The sequence below is a fragment of the Apus apus genome, chromosome 5 (assembly GCF_020740795.1).
Source record: "Apus apus isolate bApuApu2 chromosome 5, bApuApu2.pri.cur, whole genome shotgun sequence".
Taxonomy (NCBI): domain Eukaryota; kingdom Metazoa; phylum Chordata; class Aves; order Apodiformes; family Apodidae; genus Apus; species Apus apus.
Window position 1 is genome coordinate 30,192,723 of NC_067286.1, and position 23,494 is coordinate 30,216,216.

At 45.3% G+C, this 23,494-nt stretch overlaps 1 protein-coding gene across 8 annotated transcripts in view; it reads right to left on the reverse strand.

Moving 5' to 3' along the window:
* Positions 1–13,777: 13,777 nt before the first annotated feature.
* The window catches only part of SUSD6 (sushi domain containing 6), a 98,499-nt gene continuing 88,782 nt past the window's right edge, over positions 13,778–23,494 (reverse strand). For all 8 annotated transcript variants that reach the window (XM_051621845.1, XM_051621846.1, XM_051621847.1 and 5 more), the window contains 3 exons: positions 22,899–23,037; positions 21,245–21,666; positions 13,778–19,612 (listed from right to left, as the gene is read on the reverse strand). In XM_051621845.1, coding sequence (XP_051477805.1) covers positions 19,587–19,612; positions 21,245–21,666; positions 22,899–23,037 — 587 coding nt within the window. In that variant the 3' untranslated portion in view covers positions 13,778–19,586. The remainder of the gene's footprint in view (positions 19,613–21,244; positions 21,667–22,898; positions 23,038–23,494) is intronic.

A 23,494-nucleotide genomic window follows, 5' to 3' on the forward strand; every position in this document is an offset into this window, starting at 1 on the left:
AGGGGACCCTTGTGACTGCAGAGTGAGCAGATTCACAAAGCTAACCAGCAAAAACTAGCCCTGAAAAAGGCAGGAAGCAGATTTCTGCTGGTCTAACTTCCTGAAAACCAGCTTGCAATGGGATAAAAACAAGGGTTAGTGCTGGACAGAGAGAAGAGGAAGGGTCAGGAGCACCCCATTAAGGAAGAGCTGTTCGTTTTAGCAGTGTGAAACTGCAGCCTAGAAGGAGTTTTCCTTGTTGTTAGGCAGTAATCTCCTCTCTGAGTCTTGTTTTCAGACCACTGGGAGAAGAGAAGTCAGGAGGGGATCCAGGAGACAACAATCCATTCTTCAAAAGGTTCCTGTGTTACCCAGGGGTGTTACCAACATAAAGGTCATGTGCTCTTTTACTCACATGGGCTTTCCACATGAAAGTCATGAGCAGGCACCTCTGTTTCCTACCCAGTTTCTCCAGGTTTTATGTGAAGAGGCAGGAGCATTTCTCCCTTGGGCTGGAGGCTGTTTGAAGTCCACCTAGGACTTGTTACTGTTCTTGCTTCTTATTAGCCCAGTATTGTGCACGCTCCTACCTTCGTTGTAACTCTAGACTGCTGAAAGCCACACAAGCAGACTGAAATCCCTCTAGTTAATTCATCAAAGTAACCAGGTAAACACAGTCAATATTTGGAAGTAGAAAGGGCATGAGGCAGCAGAAGACTAAAAGAAAGCTGAGATGAGGTCCCAGCCAGCCACCATTAATATCTGATGCTACTTGTAGAAAATAGTAAATAGGATTAACTCTTCCTTGTCTCTTCCAAACACAAAAATTATCAACTAATTAAGTCCAAGTTCAAAACATGCAAAAGTAGGTGGTTCTTCACCCACTAGTAGTAGACCTCTGGCATAACTTGCTGGAGGAGGCTGTGGGTACAGAAAGTTTATGTGATTCCATCCTACAGACAGCTTTAAACCAGGGAGAAGGAGGGAGCAGGTAAAAAAAAAAAAGGAGGAGCCAGAGAGAGGAAGAAAGAGAGGCTGCAATTCAGAGGCTCTACCTGCCGTTGCTGAAGACCCTCTGCAAAAACTACTGCCCCTCAGATCCATGGTGTAGCTGATTGTATAAGCCATGTAGCCAAAGACTCTGCACCTGCCCAGTTCTGTGAATGGCAGCAGACATGTAGCTGCTAGCAGCCTCTCCTGCTGCTGGTGAGGATACTGCTGCATCTGCTTCCACTATGGTTCTCCATGGAAATCTCTTCCACCTTTCTTTACTTTCTCCTTTTCTGTACATTTATTTACCTATGGATTCTCTGACATTTTGCCAAGCACTCTGGAACTCACATCTTTCTTTTACTGCTGTACTAAGTGTAGCTCTCCTAAAGGTAGCAGCAGTGAGGGCTCAAGAGCTGCTGTGCATCAAGGAGATGGTGAAAACTAAATAGAGAATTTAATCTTTGGGCACCAATTGCTTTTCTTCAAAATATTTGGAGAAAGAAAATGGAAATTGACCTAGAAATAACAGAATAACAGACATTCAGAAATAATTTTGTCACTGGGATTTTCTGTTTATCCACTTTTTAGGAAGGTAAACTTTTCCAATTGCTCAAATCCAAAGATAGGTATTTCTGATATGTTAGTATCAGGCTGAGAGTCCTTGCCCCCTGAACAGAAATATATTTAAGCTGCAGCACCCTTTTTTTCAGAGGACTGTAATTCCTAAGGACACGTGCTGCTGCAGGGCTGTGTTACTGAGTTAGGGAGCCGACTGAGGGCTACTCTTCCACAGTCTGAACAGATCCTCACTGCCTAACCAGGCTTGTTTCAGCTGGCTCCTGCTAGAACCCCTTGGATACAGTTCCTCATGTTCATCTTTCCCAGCCAAACATAATAATTAACATCCTATTGATTGTAGCTCAGCAGCAGTTTTCAACTAGTCCCAGAAGTACCTTCTGGCAGCAGGAGGATCTGTAGCTCATCACTGAAGTTGCAGGCCTTAGCTCTTAAGTTCAGGTGGGTCTTATCCAGGGCTGTGCTAGTGGCTGTGGCTCAGGAAAATGCAGCAGAAGCAGGAACTGATCACTTCCTCTTCTCTAGGATACAGATCTGGCACGGCCTCTGTCTCTGCAGTTTGGCACTGTGTGAGGCAGTTAGGGCAGACTAATACTGCATCATCACATCAGATCACATCCCAGTAGATTTAATACCAATAAGGCATTACACATCATCACATTTTTACATTATCTACTACATGAAACAAAGTTTAAGTTAGGTTTATGTTTTTATGCTGAATTTATTCCAGCTGCAGAAGGACAGGCAGTACCTGGTCCAACACAAAGCTTACAGGTACAAAGTAGAAAATAATTTTTTTTTTCTCCTTGGGTTAATATTTGAATAATCAGAACAAGTTTACAGCAGCTCATGTTTAGTTATAATGCTGAATGTGAACTGGTGAGGAAATGTCATAGCACTGCAGCACTGTGAGAGCTGCAGTGCACTACAGAAACACTTCACCGTGTCAAAGCTATTTATAAACCTTCAGAGGGGAAAAGGAGACCTTCTGCAGGATCATGTATCATTCCTCGGCTGGCCCTTTCAAACCTTTCCTGAAAGCCACCTGAGTCCCTTTCTGATTTAACTCAATGTTAGAGGTACCCCCAAATGCAACCAGTGCCCTCATGGCCATGGGCTGCCATTGCATTTCCAAGCAGCTCAAATCATACCATGACTGTTTTGACCATCAACTTGTTTACACAGACCCAGGATCTAATGGTGGCAGCAGTTTTTGTTTTCAACAGACAGCAGATAATAAACACTGAACATGTCGTATAATCTTCACTTTTTTGCTTAATTGAGACCTAGTATTCATCTTAAAAGAGCGTGAAGAACATAGTTCATAATAGGGGAAGAAAACAGTGAAGAAAGTTTACATATTCTCAAGTAGCCATCACTTTTAACCCTTCAGAAACTCCCTGAAGCAACTAATGAACCATCACCAAGAAGTCTCTCACATCATCCCTTACACCTAACATCCTGGCAGTACAGTGATTTTTTCAATTGACCAGCTGAACTTCAAAGGTCAGAATGGCAGAGGAACAAAATATTAAATCATCAGTTTATCAGCATTTTCATTTGTTAAACTGGTAAGCTGCACTTGCCAATAAGGCAGGCCATCAAGAACAAACTGTTTCAAATCAATTCAATACTCCTTACCAGAATAACTAAACTAACAGGCAAGGGGAAAAAATAGAGATGTGTTAAACCTCACTGTAATAAAGGTTTTATAGTGTTTTTTCTTAAGCAAACAGGAAAATACCAAGTAAAATTCCTTGTAAGCTGGGAGTAAAACTTTTTCAATCTTTGCATTCAAAATAGCTCCTTGACAAACTTGGGGACAATTCCTTTGTGGAATCAGGGATCTCTTCTTGGCAAAGGACCATTCATTAATAGCACAGGACACTTGCATTAATAATTTGTTAAGCAGATTAGAGCATGCAATGCAGAGGAATCAGCCTGGGAAGAGTTTCAAACACTCTGAAGACAAGAACAGAATTCAAAATGAGTCTCAGAAACCAAAGGAATGATTCAACAACAAGATGAAGTTCTGCAGGAATGAGGGCATGCTATGTTTAGAAAGTCTAACCCACCAGTACAAAATAAAAAAACATCCATTTAGGAAGTAGAAATAAAGGCTTGAGCTAACATAGATCTCCATCTAAAAAATAATTTAACAAATACACTGGCATGGCAGAAAGAGGTAGAACCCATTCTGGGATGTGGCAACAGAGGGTATGGTATTTAAGGGACAAATGATGATCTAGTTAATGACAGTAAGGTAAATAAGATTTAACAATGACCTCAGCTTTTGTATGGCCCAGTACGACTCTAACATGCATGTGACTGCCACGCAGGTCATGAAGAGCTTTGTAATATCTTTAAGAGGTCAAACCCTTTCAGAAAGCTGGAGTATTACCAATGCTGTAAGTGTCTTATGTTTATATCACCCAGCTTTCACATCTTTTCAAGTCTGAGGAGGATCATACATGTCCCATCACTGGTGGTTTTATTTCTTATTTTTAGGCAACAGTTAAGTAAAACTAACATTAAAACAATACACCACATAGTTGCACAATCCAGGAAAACTGTCATTAAGCTGTAATCAGAAGGGACTGTTTAAACAAGTTTTCATGTTACACAGGTAAAAACACAAAGTAAAAAGGACAAAACATACATACCTACCTATATATATATATATATATATATATGACATCATGGTTCCTCCGACCTTCTGCTAGATCTTGCTGGAAAACAAACTGCAATTTCACTGGCTGTTTAACCACCCAGCAATTATGCTTAGTATGCATGGACTTTTTATGCCACTATAGTTACTTTGAAAAGGTGTATTTAAGCATTACAATTATTTGAAAATACTCATACCAACAAAGAGATCTTTCTCGTCATGTTGCCTAAAGATACAAGAATACATGTTTTTTCTGTAGGTATGATTTGATGCTACAGTCAACTCAACGGCAGTCTTAATTCTGGAGGTTTCTGTTCCCAGCTTCCCTCTTGCTATTTTCCATTTTTCAGTTTTACCAACTCAACATTCAGGGCAGATGTAATAGCAATTATTCTGTTTTTTTCAATCCCAACTATCAGTCACTCATCCCCTTTGACAGGGCTCTGCTGTCAGAGGAGGAGCAGCTAGATCCACATCTCACTGAATTTCTCTCTCAAGTGCCCTTTCCCTGCTGGGCACTGTGCCACCAAGTGGCATCAGCCCCTTGAGCTTTAAATCACCCTGTGATCTATGTGACAAGCATAACAGCACAGAGGTAGTATAATTAGGGAGGCCACTGGAATTCACCCTTCACTCACATGGACTGCTTTGGTATCTCACCTGGTTCCCAGGCCCATAGCTCTCTGGGTCAGGTGCTTTTGGTTAATTCTCTGCCATCCTGCTAACCTCATACCAGAACTTAATTTAACTTTGAGCTCTGGCTCAGAGAAGCAGAGTTTTCCTGCTCCAGATTAGAAAACAACTGCACAGTCAAGCACCCTGGGGTTGTCAGGAATCTGCAGAGGCTGGGGTCAGGAGTGCTGGTGTCTGGGCCCTGCCAGTGAATCATTATCTATTTGCATTAGCTTTGCTGTTTCCGCAGTTCTTGCTCCAAAACGCCTGCTTGCTTGGCACAGGAGTTGGTGTCACCTCCCATAAGGAAATGTCAACAGTGCAGCTGCCTTCCCAAATCCCGCCCTCAGATCAGCGACTCTGCTACTCTTTCAGCACTGAGCTGAGGACATCCCTTCTGGTGAAAATAAACTCTTTGATCAGATTATTTTTTGAGCTTTGCCCACTAACACAATAGACAGAAAGTCTACTGCTTAAATCACGTTTTAAATTGTATTAGGAAGATTAAATGCTTTGAGGAACAGGCACATTTTCTATTTGTTCTTCCCCCTCAGATTGTTCAGAGGCACATATTGCACCTATCGCTCTAGAATTAAGTGTTCAGCCACCAGAGTGTACTGGCTACATGTATGCCAGCAACAAAAGACATGATGATGCAGATCTACTTTCTATTTGGCGTGGTTTCTGCAGCTCAGAAACAACCAAGGCATCTCTCATGCAGCCCCCTGAGCTGTGCAGTACATTAAATAAAGTTGCATCAGCTTTTCCAGAGGTCTAATTTTGCTGCATGACCCTCCAACATCTCCAGTTGCTTATTCCCAGCACATAAACCAGCAGAACAGTTTTCTTGTATTACTGTTGTCAAATGTAAGTATCAGATGGCATGTAGGATAAGCAACCGGCAGAAAGCTAGGAAGGCAGAGAGCCTGGCAGGCCAGTCCATCACTCAGTACTTGCCCCAGCTCCTTGCCACCACCTCCCGCCTTTCCCAAAGCACAGAAAGTGCATCCCCTTCCCAACATACCGACAAGTTGAGAGCCTGGGCTTCCGCTGCTCCCTGTGGGGAATCACTTCAGTTTAACAAATGACACTACAAGGAACATGGGGGGGGGGGGTTCTGTTTAACCTACATTTGCCTTTCAAAATTCCTCTTGTCACATTGAGTTACAAGCCCTTGAAATAGGCTAAAGACTTGCTTTTTGTCCCTGAGGACTGCTCCTTTTGGATGGCAATATCAACATTCCTCAGCAGTCCCTGCTCAGCTGAGATACACATATTTATCCCTTTTCATCTTTTCTTGTAAGTCCTTTCAGCCTCTGATCATTTCATTACTCTTGTATGACCTTCCTCCGCTTTCCCGCATCTTAGACTTTAACTTCAATACTGCTGGTTATAAATATCATGCTGCTTGAATACGTGGCTGCTGCCCCGGGTGCCTCCCACTCCTCCTTCTCATCCACTGGAGAGAGTGAATCTCCCAGGCAGCCTGGGGGGCCTCTTTTCAGGCAGAGCTGAATTCGTGTTACAAGGCTGACCTGGGCAGCCCCTGCTGCTTTGGGCTGCTGAGAGAGGAAGGAAAATGGATTCCCTGTCTGGTGAAGAAAGCCTTTCGTGACCCTAGCTCTGACAGAAATGGACACGTGGACATGACACCACTGGCTCTGGCAGGCAGATTCATGGCAGAGAAGAGGATGCAGGGGAAGCACCTCTGGGCTGTGCAGGCAGGAGAGCTTGGAGCTCCTGACAACTGCTCTGGGCTCTCATTCAGTCCTCTTCTGGGTTTGTTTTTTCCCCAAGGCTAAGGACAACAGGAGAACGGAGGGAGGGAGGGCTTTTAAAATTTCATTCCCTATTTAAAAGACAATTTTAATAAGCTTTTGTGTTTTACCTAATTATTTTTACATTCAAGAAAAAAAGGGGGGCTTTGTGGTTAAACTGTCAGGTGCCTCTGAATGCAAAGGAACAAGTAGCCACGGTGACATGACAGCCCAGTGCTTCCTGCTCTAGGTTTCATTCATAGATAGGTGGGTACACAGACAAAAAAATCAGGCAAGACCTACCTTGTGTGATTGTGAAGCATCAGCAATGAGACACCATCAGGCAAACTTCTGAAATGGGCATAAAGACCCCCCCATTAAGATCCATTTTTTGTTATACATGCTTTTAACTTCAACAGCTAAATGACATACTGACTCACAGCTGCTTTATTTAAAGTTTCATTGATCTTACTCTGTTGGGAGCTTATAATGAATACCAGACCACATATCCCTAATATTTTCTATGGGAACAGGCAGAAGGAAAACACTTAAAACAAGGCAAGCTTTCTTTGAGAAGCAGGGGAGGGAGGGAATCCCCCTCAAGCATTAATATCTCTCTGCTCCCTAGACTACAAAGGACTAAGACTCCCAGACTAAAAAGGAGACACATAAAATTTTTAAATAAACTTTTTTTTTTTTGGCTATAGAACCCAATAAAAGAAGAAAAATATCTGGGGCTTTGGACATTTTGAAATCATATAATATTTCATATTTTTGAAAATTTCAGAGGAAACTGCAACGATTGTACAGAAGGGCTTCATGTCTAGATAATTTGTTTCCTCTCGTGTAAGAAAATGACTCCACATTACTCTGACAAAGAAAGAAAGAAAGAAGCCAGCTCTGCTAACTGCAGGGAGCAGATGATCATCGCGAGCAGCTACAGAGATTTGTTTTTGCAATGGCTGTAAGTTCCCACCAAAAAATTCAACACCCTTGAGCTGAAGAAATCAGCAGCACAACAGCTTTGTTGCTGAAATCAGCTTTGCCCAACAAAGCAAAAAAAAACCAAACCAAAACCAACACAAACAAAAAAACCCCACAAACATTTTACCATCAAGTCTCGGGCCAAGGAATTTCTGGCCCCAGCCAGGGGAGTATGCTTAGGATGGGCTTGTGAACCTCTGCAGATGCAGGTACCAGGTTAGAGCCTCTGGAGAGGAGCAGCATCCCAGCACGTTTTCTCAGGGTGCCCTGGTGGTGATGGCCTGGTTGCAGCACCACTCAGTCACCATGGCCCATGGGCTGGTTGAGACCAAAGCCACTGCTATTTCAAATTTTGTCATCTTGAGAGTCTGTCCTGGCTTAGGTGTTCTGAAAGTTGCATTTACCAGTTCCTTTTCAACTTGATCACTATTGTTGGAACCATTGAAGCCATTTGGAAGTGATAAGAGAGACTTGTTTTAATAAGAAGGAAGTTCAGTTTAGGAATAACACTTGTAAGGTCTTATCTAGGGCCTTTGCCATTTTGTAAAATGATCACGCTACATCTTAAAACCAGTCAGCTTCCTAGCTTCCCCTTACCCTGCCACTGGGGCCACAAAGATGATCAGAGGGCTGGAGCACCTCTGCTATGAAGACAGGCTGAGAGAGTTGGGGCTGTTCAGCCTGGAGAAGAGAAGGCTCTGGGGAGACCTTATAGCAGCCTTCCAGTAACTGAAGGGGCTACAGGAAAGCTGGGGAGGGGCTTTTTACAAGGGTTTGTAGCAATAGCACAAGGGTTAATGGCTTTAAACTGGGAAAGAGTAGGTTTAGGTTAGATATCAGGAAGAAATTCTTTCCTGTGTGGGTGGTGAAAGACTGGAACAGGTTCCACTCCCACACCCTTGGAAGTGTTCAAGGCCAGGCTGGATGGGGCTTTGAGCAACCTGATCTAGTGGGAGGTGTCCCTGCCCATAGCAGGGGGGTTGGAACTAGATGATCTTTAAAGGTCCCTTCTGACCTTAACTGTTCTATGATTCCCTAGTGCCTAACTAATGGTGGTGGTCCTACTTTCTGGCCTAACTTCCATCATGGCTAGTTTAGACCCATTTATCCCTGGTGCCAGCACTTTGGTTGATAAAGTAGATTTATTGTAATCTTTTAAATGTTATTTTTTTTTTTTTTGCAAAGCATCCATTATTTTCATCCTAAACACAAATAACCCTTTCCTGACTCCCTCCCGAAATAAGGCCTTGGGTTAGAGGAGCGCGCACTCATTTCTGACTCCAGGCGAGCGCCGTGGGCACTAGGTGGGAGTGTGGGACCGCCTGGCCCGGCTGGCTACCCCTTTCTGTCCTCAAAATCAGACCAAACAAACAAAAAAAATATCCCCAGCATAACACGACGAGGGTGGTTATGTATAAATGCAGAACAGAGAAGAAACAAAGGACCAGACATTTAATCTCCCTGGACCTCTCATAATTGTCTCTGCCAATTGCAGAGGGAAACTACAGGGCATCAGCCCTTGGTCCTCAATTCAGAGGGACCAGCCAGCCCAGTAGCTGATAAATTAACTAAAATAGCTGCATGCTTTGTTCCCTATTGCACTAGTAAACAAGAAAACCTAATTCCAGCGCCTCAGAAGCACCACATGCCTCTGTATCCAGACCCCTCCCATGTTCCATTCAGTTTTTATCTCGTTCTGAAATTCTTAATTTTGCTGCCAAAACACCACAAAGAGGAAAGCTCATCTTCTTGTAGGACTCTCCCAGAGCCCCTGCTGACTTGTCTTGTGCTGGGAGCAGCAGGGCCTCCATTTGACTCCTCAGGGCATGGCCCTGACTGCTTTATCTCCAACTTGTTAGCCACAGGGCAGACTAAGAAGAGAGTGGTTATGTAGGAGGTGTTGCCCTTGGCCTTACGCTTGCAGCAGATGGGAATCAGTATCTCTGAATTACTGCTTCAGTCATTCCCTTCAGGCACAACCTTTGCTGGAATAGAGGGGCCCTCCCTCAGGGCTGGATCACCACACACAGGAGAAACAGGAGCTCACAGATAACAAAGAAGTCTAGGGGAAGATAAGCAGAAGGTGTCATTAAGAGCTTTTGTTTCTCTGTCCGTAATACAGCCTCTAGTGTGACCTGGAAAAGGTTACTTCAATCTTCTGTGCTTTGTTTTTTCCCCTCCCCATCAACAGGGACAGCGTGGGCCTTCCCACCTACTGAGATGCCAGCAAGATAAATTCCCAGTTATTTGTAAAGCTGTTGAAAATGCACCAGAGAAGCACAAGAGAAATACTGAACAGCTTCAGCAATAAATCAACTATTTTAAAGCTTCTCAGAGGAAGCAATTATTTGCAGCCAGGTTACATTTATGAGGAGAAACACAGACTGTAGGATGGTAACAACTTTTTCCTGTAGAGCTGAACCCGGGATCATAAATCTCTTGGTAACAGCCATTACAGGGACATTTCTGCCATCTTGTGCAGGCAGCTCATGGAGATGAAGGGAAGTTGTTTGTGCAAGACTGTTGCCCTGTCCCACCCACAGAGAGCCCCATACTGCCCTGCAGCACCCAGGGACAGGAGCACGAGGTGGGAAAAACAGCATTGTCATTCCTTGAATGCCAGGCTTCTGCTTCTGGCTCCCCTTGTGCATGTCCAAGAGGGCCTCCCTGCCTAAGTCTTCTTAAGGGAAAACTTTGCTACTTCCAAACCTGGCCCCTGGTCTCCTTAACATGAGGAGAGTTTAACTTGGGTTTAACGATGTACATTATATACTTTCTAAATACAGGTAGCACATTAGCCCTTCCTAAGGGAGGGCCACCCCACTGCCAATGCAGAAGCAAATCCAGCTGTGTGCCAGCTGCAGCCAGCAACTCTGCCCTGCCCAGCCCCAGCCTTGCAAACAGCATCCCCAGCTGCCACTGCCCTGTAAAAAGGGACACACAACACCACTGCCAGCTCTCCAGCCTGTCCTGCTCCCACCTCCAGTTGCTGCTGAACTGCAGGGAGAGGGCAGCTGCAAGCACAGGAGCAAGTAGAGAGCAGTGGCAAGGGGAAGGACACCTACCTGCTACCAAGGCCTGCTTGATGCTTTCAGATATCCAGAGCATGCTCCAGCCCATTATGGCTCCCTCCTTCCCTGAGAGCACCAGCCCTGTATCCAGCAGAGCACAACTGCCCCTGCTGGGCACCGTGGTTTTGCACGGGTGGGGACAGGGAGAGCATGTCTGCCCCATGAAGTGGGTCCCCTGGCTGCACTTGAGTTACACAGGCCTGGAAGACAAATGCCCCCTCGCCAGGTTGTAAACACCACCCCCTAAAGTAGCTACAAGATCTGAGCAGTGTGCCTGGAGAAACAGACATGGGTGTTTGTGCCCTGAATGCCAGCATGTTCGCAGCAGTCTTCCCCTTCTTCTCCCAAAATCCATTTATTTTTTCATGGATGTAACATGAAAAACCTAAACTGTGTCCCACAGACCCACCCTGAGCTCAGTGACTGCCAGTTGACAGAGCCACGAAAGGACAACCACCTTGTGCCGAGGCACCCTCAGGGCTCCTTAGCATTGCTGTGTTCTGGCTCAGGTCTCATGGAAGGTCAAGGTGAGGAGTTCACTGGTAAACATCCTCCTCCTAACAAGAGAGAACAGAGACAATGAGGAAGTCCATTATGTGTGTTTGTCCATCCCTTTCCCTGCACCCTGGGATGCTATCTTGGTGGTGAGAGACCCCATTGCAATTTTGCCAAGTACTGCAGCCCATGAGGGATGAGGGCTGGCAGTGTGTCCTGGCTAGACTCTGCTCTCTTCTCCAGGAACAGCATTCCTATGGAGCCCTCTGCATGGCCCCGGTGGGTGAGGAGTGTGCAAACACTTGCTCTGTGAAGCATGGGGCCCCTCATGTAGCCTGCAGGCATCCCTCCTTCTGCTTTCAGGAGGAGGAATCCTGCCTTTGGTGACACCTCCAAGAACCAATCAGACACTGGGGAGTCTGTTAATGCAGGGGAGGTCTCCTGTAGGGGCCAAGTTACAGAACATCAAGGGACAATTTGCTAACCCCATCCCACTGCAAAGCTTTCCCGTGGGGGCACTGCAGCAGGCAGCAGCCAGGGGCAGCGAGGAAAGGCTCCAGATGCACTCAGACCCCTTAAAGAGTTAAAGTCTGTGGTTGTAGTGGGGCTGGTGTATCTATGTCTTTGTGTTCCTGGAAAATCCACAAGTACAGAACATCCTGTTTGGGAGCCAGGCAGTACAGTGCTCTGGCTGGCAGGATGCCTGGTCAGGGCAGTAGCCCATCTATCCCCTTTCCCCAGCAAGTTTCTCAAAGCGGCTTTGTGGCAGGGTCAATGTCTTTGTGGTGAGGCTGCTTTTCTGGAAGCTGAGGTGTTGCTGTCTGCTCTGGCCTTTCCACCCTTCAGTCGAAGAGCCAGCTGCTAAGGACTTCCCAGACCACCCACCTCAGGCTGGCTTCTCTTGGGCTTCACTCCCACAGTCACTTCTCATTGCAGGCACACAGGTGACAAACTATTTCCAACGTGTTTAATAGATAAGACCTGCAGAACAACAAGAGAGGGACATTCCCAGGTGCCAGACTTGCAGTCAGGAGAGCACAGTCCAGTGAGAAATGGTAATAATTTAAAAGTAATTCCTGAAGGCCAACAACTCCCACGTGCCAACTGTCTGCTACAGAAGGGCAGGCACAGGCCACAGAGCTCCAGTTTTGCAGCAACAGAACTACAGTAAGATCAGCTTGTTGTGTGGGAATAATTTAAGAAATAAATGGAAATGGGAGGAAGGCAGGTACAACTCCTCCCTTCAGTTTAACCTGCCTGTTCATCCACAGGGGGGGGTGGGACGGAGAGAGCAAATATACAACAAATCTCAACATCTTTTGAGACTTGGCTTTGAACAAGTTGACCAAAATTCTCTCCTCTCTCCTTCCCTTTATCCTCTTTCCCTTTCCTACTAGACTACCAACAGATTTTTAAATGAATTCTCATTAGTACAGTTGCCTCAAAGGGTAGTATTACCTCAGGTCTGCGAAGCAAAGCACACAATACCAAGGACTGTATTTAGCACTAAGAGAACAACAGGTGTCCACTCCTCTCCAGTTTCTGCTTCTGCCACCCTCCTGGTGCAGTATGACTACCAAGGGAAGAGCAGAGCCTGCACCCAGCCTCACCTCTGCACTGTGTGCACCCACGTATCTGAAAGATCTCTCTAAAGTCTCCTGTGCTGTCCTGCTACCTGCTTTGGAGTAGTATTTTGCCAGTCAGAGCTATCTTCTTTCTAAAGATAACATCCTCTTCCTATATACAGTTCTCTGTATCTAGTCTCCAAGATTAGCCATTTATTATATTCATCCCTTCTTCTCTCTGCAGTCCTCTCATGCCATACATCATCTCTTTAAACCTTTCCTCCCCCTTTTCCATTGTTAACACTATTGTTCAGTTTCCCCTTACCTGCTGCTCCCCAGAGCCCCACCAACCACAGTGACACGGCAGCAGCCATCAGCCACTGGTGCCAGTCACCAATGCAGGTTCTAAGCCCAGCAAGTCAGGGACTGTAAGAAAGCCATGCAATAGTTGCTTCAGACCTTCCCCAAAATGTATCTTCTCTCCTTGTATCAAATCTGGGCCTAACTTTATTTCCTCCTGGAGGCACCACCATGGCTTTCATCCAGCCCACGTCTCCCAGCACAAGCAGCACCCCCTGCTTGGTTGCCACCACCTTTTCTCCTTGTGCACAGACCCAGTGGGCACATCTCCTACTGCTGCTCCAGCAGAGCCACCTAAGAGCCATGTCCTTCTCCCAACCTCACATCCTTCCTCTCCATCACTGGCTGATCACAGCTGCATGCTCCCAAGTAACTCAGACTGCACAGATGATGCTTGATCTGTGGGAGCAAAGGAAGGGACAGAGCAGGTGCAGGGACCTTCCTCCCACACCAGAAAAAGGCTATGCCTGCACACAGTGCTACAGAAGGTAAAGGCAAAAAAATACCTTGCCCAGCCTCACTCAGCAGGTCTGCACATCAGATCAGGGGATCTCCCCTGGAAGGCGCTTGCACCACTGCATTGTATTCAGATCTGCTGGATCTCCAGCCCAGGCCATAAGGCCCAAGCAGTTAAAGAAATACACAAGAGATTATGGATTCACTTCAAAAGAACTTTTTTTTTTAATTTAGAAATGCAGTTATATACATAGAACAATTAAATTAAACTTTGTACAAATATTAAAATACTATCTTCACACCCACTGCAATGTACAGGATACCAGAAAATATATATAAAATAAAGCAAAATAAAACCGATTGAGTGACATCCTGCACAGCATCCATTATGGTTTTGTTCTCAAATCCCACATTTCTATGGAGTACCATTCTGCAAATAATTCCATAGTGGTGCAATTCAGATAAAAATAAAACACATACGGGAAAGAAAAGATTAATGCACAAAGGCAATCAAGCTCCCCTTGCATTTGCATCAGCAACTTCCAGCAGTCTACCCACCGCATCATAGGACATCTGCTTCACAGACAACTTCACTTTGTCTTCTTTTGGAAGGAAGCAAATTTAATAATCAAAACTGTTTTCCAGCTCAACTCAGTTGTTTCTGTCCTTGTACACCCCAGGACAGCAGCAAAAGAACAGCTTGCAGAAAGCATATGCAGGGTGTCAGTGGAAGCCATTCTGGTGGGTACATGTATCCATAACATCATCTGCAGAGGGTGGAGTTTGGAAGCAGTGCTGAATGCAGGGCCCTGGAGAAGTGTGGGAAGTGGCCTGCTCTGTCCTGGTGTGGAAGGGCAGGAGAAAAGGATGAAGGACTGAAAGGGGGCTTATTTCCTGTATAAAAATATGCCTTGAAATGAAGCCTGCTCTAGGAAACCTCTCTGCACTTTCAAAGTGTATCATAGAGAATAAATGTTTTCTAATTAAGTTCTTCTGCCAACCAAGGTTTTCACAAAGAGCAAGTTCAATCTGCAGTTCCCTGGTAAAGACTGAAGGGTGAGGCGGGATGTGCAAAATGGATGGGATTTATTGCATTTACATACAGAAACCAGAAAATGAAATATATTTAATTAGTTATCTGGATAGAGTAATAAGGCAGATTTTTTTTTTAAAAAAACAACTGCTATCAGGACAGTAAAATCAGGTTTTGCAAATATGTTCTAAAAAGGTCAACAAGGAAATCTCAAGTGTCCAACCAGTTGTGTGTTAATTTGTTTTTTTTATACAGCAAGCCTGCTGGTGTCTGCTAAATCATCTAAACAAAGCACGTGCTTCCTTACAACCTGGCCAGGAATGTCTTACCCCATTAGCTTGCAGTGTACTTTGTTTTCAGTCAGAGCTCTTCCTTAACCCTCTGCCTTGTGTTCCCTTTTCTGTGCTGCAAATGATGTAACCATCCCAGATTATTTCCAATAGCTGAGCCTGTTGCTCTCTTAGTCCCACTCTTTAGTATTGACCCAAGTCATCCACCTCTGGGAGCTTCTTAGGATGTTGCCTCCCAAAACAAGTGCAACAGATTTCTTCCTAACACACCTGACCACGAGCTGAAAGGCTAAATAAAGGCTCCAGCTGCATGAAAAGAATCACCACACCATAGCTGAAAGGCTAAGGAGAAACCCAAGGGAAGTTGTCCAAGGAGTAACAACAAGCAGCCACGTAAGCATTCTTCTACAGAGCAGGTGGCTATGGAAAAAGGATAAAAATGCATTGAGCTCCTCTCCCCCCCAAACTCACCAAGTTTAAACTCAGCAGCAACTCCACAGGCTCACATGCTGCAGCATGTCTCTCCTCCTGACTTCATTTTTTACCTCTTATGCAGTGGGAGATGCAAGGTATTTAAAACAAACCCATCTCTCTCACCAGTGGTGCTGACCCTCTTCAAGGTGGCAGGAGACTCTGACACAAGCACTTGAGCTGAACTTCAGGGTGCAGATCCTGACAGGAGGCTGCCCTGCTTCCCCCAAGGCTACTGTCAGCTTCACTTTCTGGTTCTCTCAGATTGGTCCAAGTTCTGCAACACCTGCACTGTAAACACTGCAGTAGCTTGTATTTATTTTTAAAAAAACAAACACCAAAACCAACAACTATGCAACTGAAAGGGAGCAAGGAGGTTCTTCTATTGCACATAGTACTCTGAATTTCTAAAATGCCCTTTAAATTTTTTAACCTACCAGATTTCAAAAATAACAAACCTTTAAAAGAAGTGCCATTTTTATTTTTCCAATGTAATTTAATAATTTTAATGTCCTCGAGTACCACAGGATTCAGCATGTATGACAGAACATGAGAGGATTTTGTTGGGAGAGCCAAATAAGAAAAAATACCTTTGAATTCTTTTGCCAGACACAGGTAGGAAAGAAAAGTCACATCTTGCAAGGCTGAGCCCCTGTGCTTCCCATTCACCATGCTGAGATCCAGGCTGCATTTCCCTGTGGCAACAGCCAAAGAGAAAACACACTCTGCTCAGAGGTAATGACCACTCCTGAGACAGAGCAGAAGCTCACAACTGAGGGACCATTAAGCTTCAGCCCTTGCTCCCATAAGTAAAGACAGGACTGTGCAATTTAGTTTTTCCTAAATCTCTGCCCAGAAAGCTTCCCAATCCTTCAGCCTCCCCAGAAGTAAAACAAACACAAATGAGTAGCAATCACTTGATAATCCGTAAAGTGAGGCCTTGTTCCCCCTCTCCTTTGGGAAAAAATAAATAAATTGTCAAGCAGACATCTTTCATCTTTCTCCCCAGCCACTCTACCTCACTTTATAAGAAAATAAACTCCAAACCTGAGGATGTGGGCAAGAGGAGTGTGATGCCCGTAAACTGTTTTACATGTTGTGGCTTCCATGGTTCCTTGTGGCCAGTTCCCACAGGTGTTGCTGCAGGGGACAAGCTCTTCTGCAAGCGCTGGAAGCACCAGCAGAGGTTAACCAGCAGAGACTGGCCTGGGAGCTGCTGGTTTGCCCTCAGCAAGCAGCAGAAGCTGCCTGTTTATGCCTGATCACAAGACCTATGCTTGCATATTTCCCTCCACCTCTGCATTTCCCTCCTCCTTAGTAAAGCCATTTTCCTCAATTTCTATAAACAAAACAAAATTAAAGCACACCCTCTTCTGTGCATATTCCTCTTCCCCACCCAAATGGAATTTTCTCTCCCAAACTGGCATCTGCTTGCTTTACAGGGAGAGGAGGCTGGGCCACACAGTATGTGCTTTCTGCTGGCAGACCAGGTGCTCATCTAGGGCAAGGTCAGGCCTCAGGATCAGCTTTCAGTTTCCTTACGGGATTCTCCCACCACCCCCCAGTGCTAACACTAAGGTAAGGACTGTCCCTTGCAGGCAGGCAGCATGTACTCAACTTCTAGATCTTGACTGCTGGGGTCAGTTTGAGTAGACAGGACCTTAAATGCATCGAAGAGCAACTCCTTCTGTTTTTAGTTGGTTAGGCAGCAGGAAAGAAGTCACATTCTTCCCTCCACGCTCCCTCAGCCTTACCACTTCACTTGCTTGATCCCTGCATCTGGCCTGATAAAACCACTGAATGGGAATTTTCTCAAGCATAGAGAATGTTCCAATGTAGGAATTAAAAACTAAACACAAACTTTCTCACACTTTTCTAAAATTCCAATAGCAGATGTGCAAACAGTATTTGCCCTCTACAGTGCTTGAAGCTGAGACACTGCAGTCCACTGTAAAATGATACGGGATTTTCATCATCCAGACTGAACAAAAATTACACAAACCACCCAAACTGGATTTATCAAATCCTTGTGTTAATGCAAGGTAACATGAACAATAGGGAAAGAAGTTTAAAATACTGTATTTTTAAAGTGACAACTTCCCTCTAAACAAAAGATGGGGAAAATAGGATTCTTCCATCCACAGGCACGTGCTGTACCAGGTATCCTGAGATTTAACAGCTTATCAGGGACATATGCATGTCTGGATACTATATGCCAATCCCTATTTCCAGGAACTGGAGCTAAGCCACAGTGATTTTTACATATAAAGGTGTTGTGATGGTATGTTCCTGAAACAACAAGGATGAGGATGGTGAAGATCACAAACAAAAAGCAAAGCAGCAAAGACAGCATCCCTATATACCTGTACATTACCACATGATGTGTAAGGCCATATTTTGCTCCAACTCAAACATTTAGCAGCTTCTCACAGGGCAAACGCCCTCTTAATTACTTCAAGACAGTTAGGACAAGGTACATGCATCTAAGAAGCCAACTCTTCTTGCTGAAACCAATCCCATGGAACACAGCATCCAGACCTCCGTGGTGAAGAACCTTACAAGCACCACAAAGCTTGTCATTGGACTGCCTACCTCAGACAAATGTGGCTTCCTGCAAAACAAAAGTCCTATTGACAGCAACCGGGACATTCTGACCTGGTACAGAGAACTGTGGAGGGCAGAGGTATACTTATTTTTGGATTTTCTTTTCCCTGCTACCAGAACTTGAAACAATCTTCAAAACTTAGGTTATGGAATAAGCTATGGTGTCCTCTTGGCACTGCTTTCAATGTATCCAGCCTTCCCTCACAGCAACAGGCAACTGTGTTTGTTGTATTTAGGAGAGACTTTATAAATACTGCTTACACCCAGCCACAAGGAAGAAGCCCTTCTCTGTGGGCCCACTGAAGCCCATTAGGATAAAATAGATTCTTGCTGTATGAAGTTAGGAAGATAAACTAGCCCCTGAGATGGCAGCTACCCAGGATTAAAGTACCGAGGTACCGAGTGTGGCTGCAAAGGTATTTTGGGATTGTACCAATGGCACTAAGCATTCACTACCTACAGGCATTTTTTTCTCTTGACATTTTCAAATACCTGAACTACTTTCAAGCATTGCCTCTGCCTGAAGATCTGACCAAAAGGAACCTAAGCTTGAGTGCAGAACTACCTTAAATGAAAAAGCTTTGAAACACACAGCTTATTTAGAAAAGCAGGGCCACAAATTTGGTTCCAGTCCTGATGCCTCAGTGAAAGGGCTAACTCACAGTTAACACAGGGTTAGCAAAGTGAAAGTCACACCCTCCAAGCTTTCTGGACCCTGCTACCCACTGGCCACTCTCCAAGGCTCTTTTACAACCTTAGATCAGTAGCTGCTCTGGCACCAGACCAAAGCTGAAAGGGTTTGTTTTATTGGCAGGACAGTCCCAGCTTCTAGGAACATGTGTAACATGTGGGCTGCACAGGTAGAGAAGGAAGGAGGAGACAAAAGTAATTTTTGGGAATGGACTCCTGCAGAGACGGTTTTTGAGAAGGGGCAGAGGGCATTCCCACACACTGGAGTTCACAGCCTTCAGCACTCTAGCAAGTCCCAATGAACTGTTATTGCACAGCTAAGTTGTCGCACAGCCCATCTCATCTGAGGCGCTTCTAGATATCACAAGCTGCCCCTTAACTGGGATCCCTCCCAAGCCCAGCTTCAGTCCCATCAAGGCGTTTAGTCCTATCCTATGACACAGAGGATGCTGGAAGAAGAGCCTATATAACATATATACGTATATATAAACTGTGTCTGCACCCAGTGAGCGAGCAGTTTTAGCCCCTGCTCTCTGGGCAGCAGAAGGACTAGAGAGGCCGATAAGCTGCAACAAGCCGGTGTGAGGAGGAGAAAGGCACAAGAAAAAAGCAGCTCTTCAGAGACTGCTGTCAAACATCTGGCAGGGGACGAGGGAAGGAGAGCTCAAATCCACTTTGTTCCTTGAGCCCCTGATGCAGATGGAATGGGGAAGCCAGTGCTGCACCAACTTCACTGGTGCATCCAGGAGGCAACCTGGCGACATCCTTTGGATATTCAGCTGAGGGCTTCTCTGCTGGGAGGTATCCAGGGCACAGCTCGCAAGGATGGGGAAGGCTGCACAGAGTGCTTCTGTCCCAAAGGCAGGGGGAGAGGAGGAGGAAGAAATCCAAGAGGGACAAGGCTAGACAAACACAGCAGGCCTCATGCTTCCTTCAATAAGGGAATATCTGAATGGTGGGGAGAGAAAAAAAGAAAAAACAATCAAACTTGTGCAGTTCAGCACACACCAGAAAAACTACTGCTGAAAGCAAGTCAGGCTCCCACTTCCATAACATGATAATACAGTGCTATTCCTGTCATCACAATGCAGCAGAAAGGAGACCTCTGGAGGACTCTGCTCCAACCTGCCCTGGTGAGTGCCACCATTGGCAGTTCCAGCCTTGAAAATTGCCAAGAACAGACTGTCACCTTTCTGGGTGCCCACCTGGTCCTGCACTACCCTCCTACTGCAAACTATTTTCCTCATTCCCAACCTGAATCTGTTAAGTTACAGCTTGTGGCTGCTGGCCCATGTTGTAACATCTGAGACAAGTTTGGCTCCATAGTCTTTTCAACTCCCTGTGAAGTAATTGTAGTCAATTACTGGCTTGGTCCTCAGCTGCTCCTCCACCATTCCCTTAAGAATGACAGTTTCCTTCCTTCCCCTGACATTGTCAATCTTTTAGTTCCTCAAAATATCCAAAACATGTTTCTTACTGTGTCAGGGACAGCTGGAAATACAAGGCTCACACTTGCCCATATCTACCTTGAAGAAATGCAGCCTCCTCTGGTAGCTACAGCTTCCTCATCTTTGAGCCACAAACAAACTTTACCGTCTCCTGCTGCAAGGAGTAATCTGTTACTGTACGACGAGCCTTAGAGGCAATACATGTTTCCAGGCAGTGATAAAAATGACACAGGGCAGAGGCAATGCCCTCTAACTTCCCTGGACATTTTTTTGTTAATCTTCACTTTTGGATTTCTGCTGTTCACACGCTTGAGGTTTAACACCCATCTTCGGATGCTGTGATTTCCACCCTTGAGAAGAAATGCTCTTTAACTGTTTTTTACTGCAGGGGTTGTGAGTGGCATTACCATGGCTTTACTGCTTGACTCCATGGAAAGGAGCAGTTCCGCCCTGAGCTATTACAAGCCAGTTACACTTCTTGCCTAGGACACAGCAGTCTCTGCAAAAGTATCCTTCATCTGCAGCTTCACGTTAGCTCTGGCACTGTAAAGCCATTGCTTCAGGGCAGAACAGAAGTGAAGAACACAAGATTCACTGACTGTCTAACAGACTTGCCCCTCTGCCTGGTAAAGTAAGTCTGAGCATATCCCTTTAAGGTGTTCCCGCATGGCAAGGCTGCAGCACTTGATGCACTGTGGCAGTAAGCTGCTTACTAAAACAGTCTAAAAATGAAGAAGCATAAACATCACAAAGGGTTTGTATTCCAAGCATATCCTCTCACTCCCACCAACTTGTTTTCCACAAACACAGCTACTTCACTGCATTTGCCCTATGCTGCTGGAGGCTGGTATTTCTCTGCAAATCCTTTGCCTAAGACAACAAGAGTGAGCAGCAGAATTCCAACAGTCTTTCCAGACTGCCCTAGGCTGCCTGCTTCAAAAGGAGGTATTAAACACTGCTTGCACATCTAAGTTGTGAAACATGCCATGGAAACTGGGATACCTCTTTTCAAAAGCTTCTCTGGTGCCTGACATACTTACTAGTATTCCTTGCCCTTTTCATACTGGGTAGTCAACTGAAAAATCTACTCATATAAGAGTCTTATTCAGTGCTCCTTGCACAAGTCACGTACCATCTGTGTATTCCTCAGAGGAAGTGAGTGATAAAAGGCTCTGTATGTCACTGCTTTCCGAATCTTGAACCTCTTTGTGTACAGGCCTACTGCTAGCCATGTCAGCTACCCAGGAAGAGGAAGCAGCCTGATGCACAAGGACAGTTTCAGAGCGCTGAGAGCCACTCGCTTCACACAGTCCAGAATGTCCAGGAGCTTCATCTTCTCTTTCAAAGCTACCACGAGCCCCTTGGTCCTGCTGCTGCATCTCTCTGGCTCCGTTCTGTCCAGCTCCCTCCGAGAGCACGATCTGCACTCGGGAGTCTGAGGGTGGAATGCAGTTCCCTGCACTGCCATACACTGCTTCTTCGTAGGATGGCAAGGCCACCTGGACACCATCCACCATGATAGAGACCTGATCTCCAGACACACCTTGGTCTCGCCTCAAAAAAAGAAACACAGAGGGGGTGAGGGAAAAAATAAACAAAACCAAAACAAATCGAGCTTCTGTATTTATATATATATATATATATGTCACTGAGACCTCAAGTAACCTCCCACAGCAGAACTCAAATGCTCACTATTGACATATTCAGGGGAGGACAGAAACATGAATGGTGGTTTAACAAGGTCAAGCAAGCATAGTATTGTAGCCCTACTGTGAATTGCCATAAACATGAGCAGGGGCTGTAATTCACAGTGCTTGATGGATTTAGCAGCAAGAGCTGAAAAAGATTACAATGCTTCCCACCTCACCTGTCTCCACAGCTAAATTTGACAAAGATCATGACTCAAAGCCCTTTCCTGTCACAGCCAGCAGATAAGAGCTCTGACCACCACTGATTTCAGCATGTTACACTGCTATATTCTGCAATATCCAGTGCTGCCTGTTCTGCCACCTTTGCTGCACGCAGATAACCTCTGGTGGGGTGGGGCAAACAGCTCTTAAATTGGCACAGTGTGAATCACCTAGGCTCATGAGTCAGACTTCTGAGATTGAGTTTTTCTTCTCCAGTGGTTTAGACTTCTTCAGAACAGGGCAGACTCCAGGGCCCCACTTCTCAGTCTTCCTGCTGCTAGACAGTCATTCTCTGCTCTTATTTAAAAGTACTAGTAGCTGGTTTGGAAGAGAGAGTCTGCAATGACCTTGTTGACCCCAGCTGGTAGCAGTGTTATGGCTTAGTCTGTTCTCTCATTCCAGGCCAGGAGGCTGCCCATCTTACAGCAGGGAACACAGCAGCTTTGCATGTGTATCTAATCAGCAATACTGCCTGAATTCATGTCCATAGGATCTCACAGACTGGGGGAGGACACATATATATACATATGCAGACACACACTTTGGCAGCTATCCAAAGCTAGAAGAGGCAGGATATTGATCTATAGCCAGACTAGCAGGGATCATAACTTTTCACAGCCAAGGTCAAGGAAAAAGAGCAAGGAAACCACTCATCAGATTGGCACGTCAGAGTGGGGACTGCAGCTGGTCACTGCAGGCTGCCACCTCAGACTACTGCTGGACCATGGGGCAGGAGTGCTACTGAGGGGATAAAAAGGAGCAGAGAAGCGAGGAGGTAAGTTGCTCCAAAACGAAGGTTTAAACCAAGTACCTTAATGTGTGTCTGCTGCAAAAACCAGGATGCCTTTGGGTCCCTCCAAACCCAGCTACACTTACCTGCTATGATGGAATGACTTCAGCTTCGGCTGCAGCAAAACAAACAGCACAACTAAGAGCAGAATCAGGGCGACAGAGCTTGCTGTGGAAGCTACTATGGACAGCGTGGGCACTCCAATTGTTGGAGGAGAGTCCTTTTCTACAAAACCAAGAGGAACACAAGGAAAAATCAACCACTCCCTTACATCTTTGCCATAGGGAAGGAAAAATACCCACATTGCCTACTCTTGGGAGATATACCTGGACACACATATGGGTAGCCTAAGTTTCCATACAAGTCAAGGGTCACCAGCTATCTCTTATGGAGGACAGTTGAGATCTCAAGCTGACAGCTCTCCATCAGCTGTAAAGGGAACCTAAATCAAAACATGGCCATACAAGGGTCCTTTGGAAAAACAGAAGACATATGGAAAAGCAGTGCAAGCAGGCCACAGGAATTGGTAGATGCTGGTAACAGTCATGTTATATATAGATCTGGCTGAGCAAAAGCTAAAAAATGTCCTGATGTCACCAGCCAACCCAGTAATTGTCTAGCACAATAAGCAGGATATTTTAGGCCTAACAATAGGAAAAGTTCCAAATAACAGGTTTTCTCG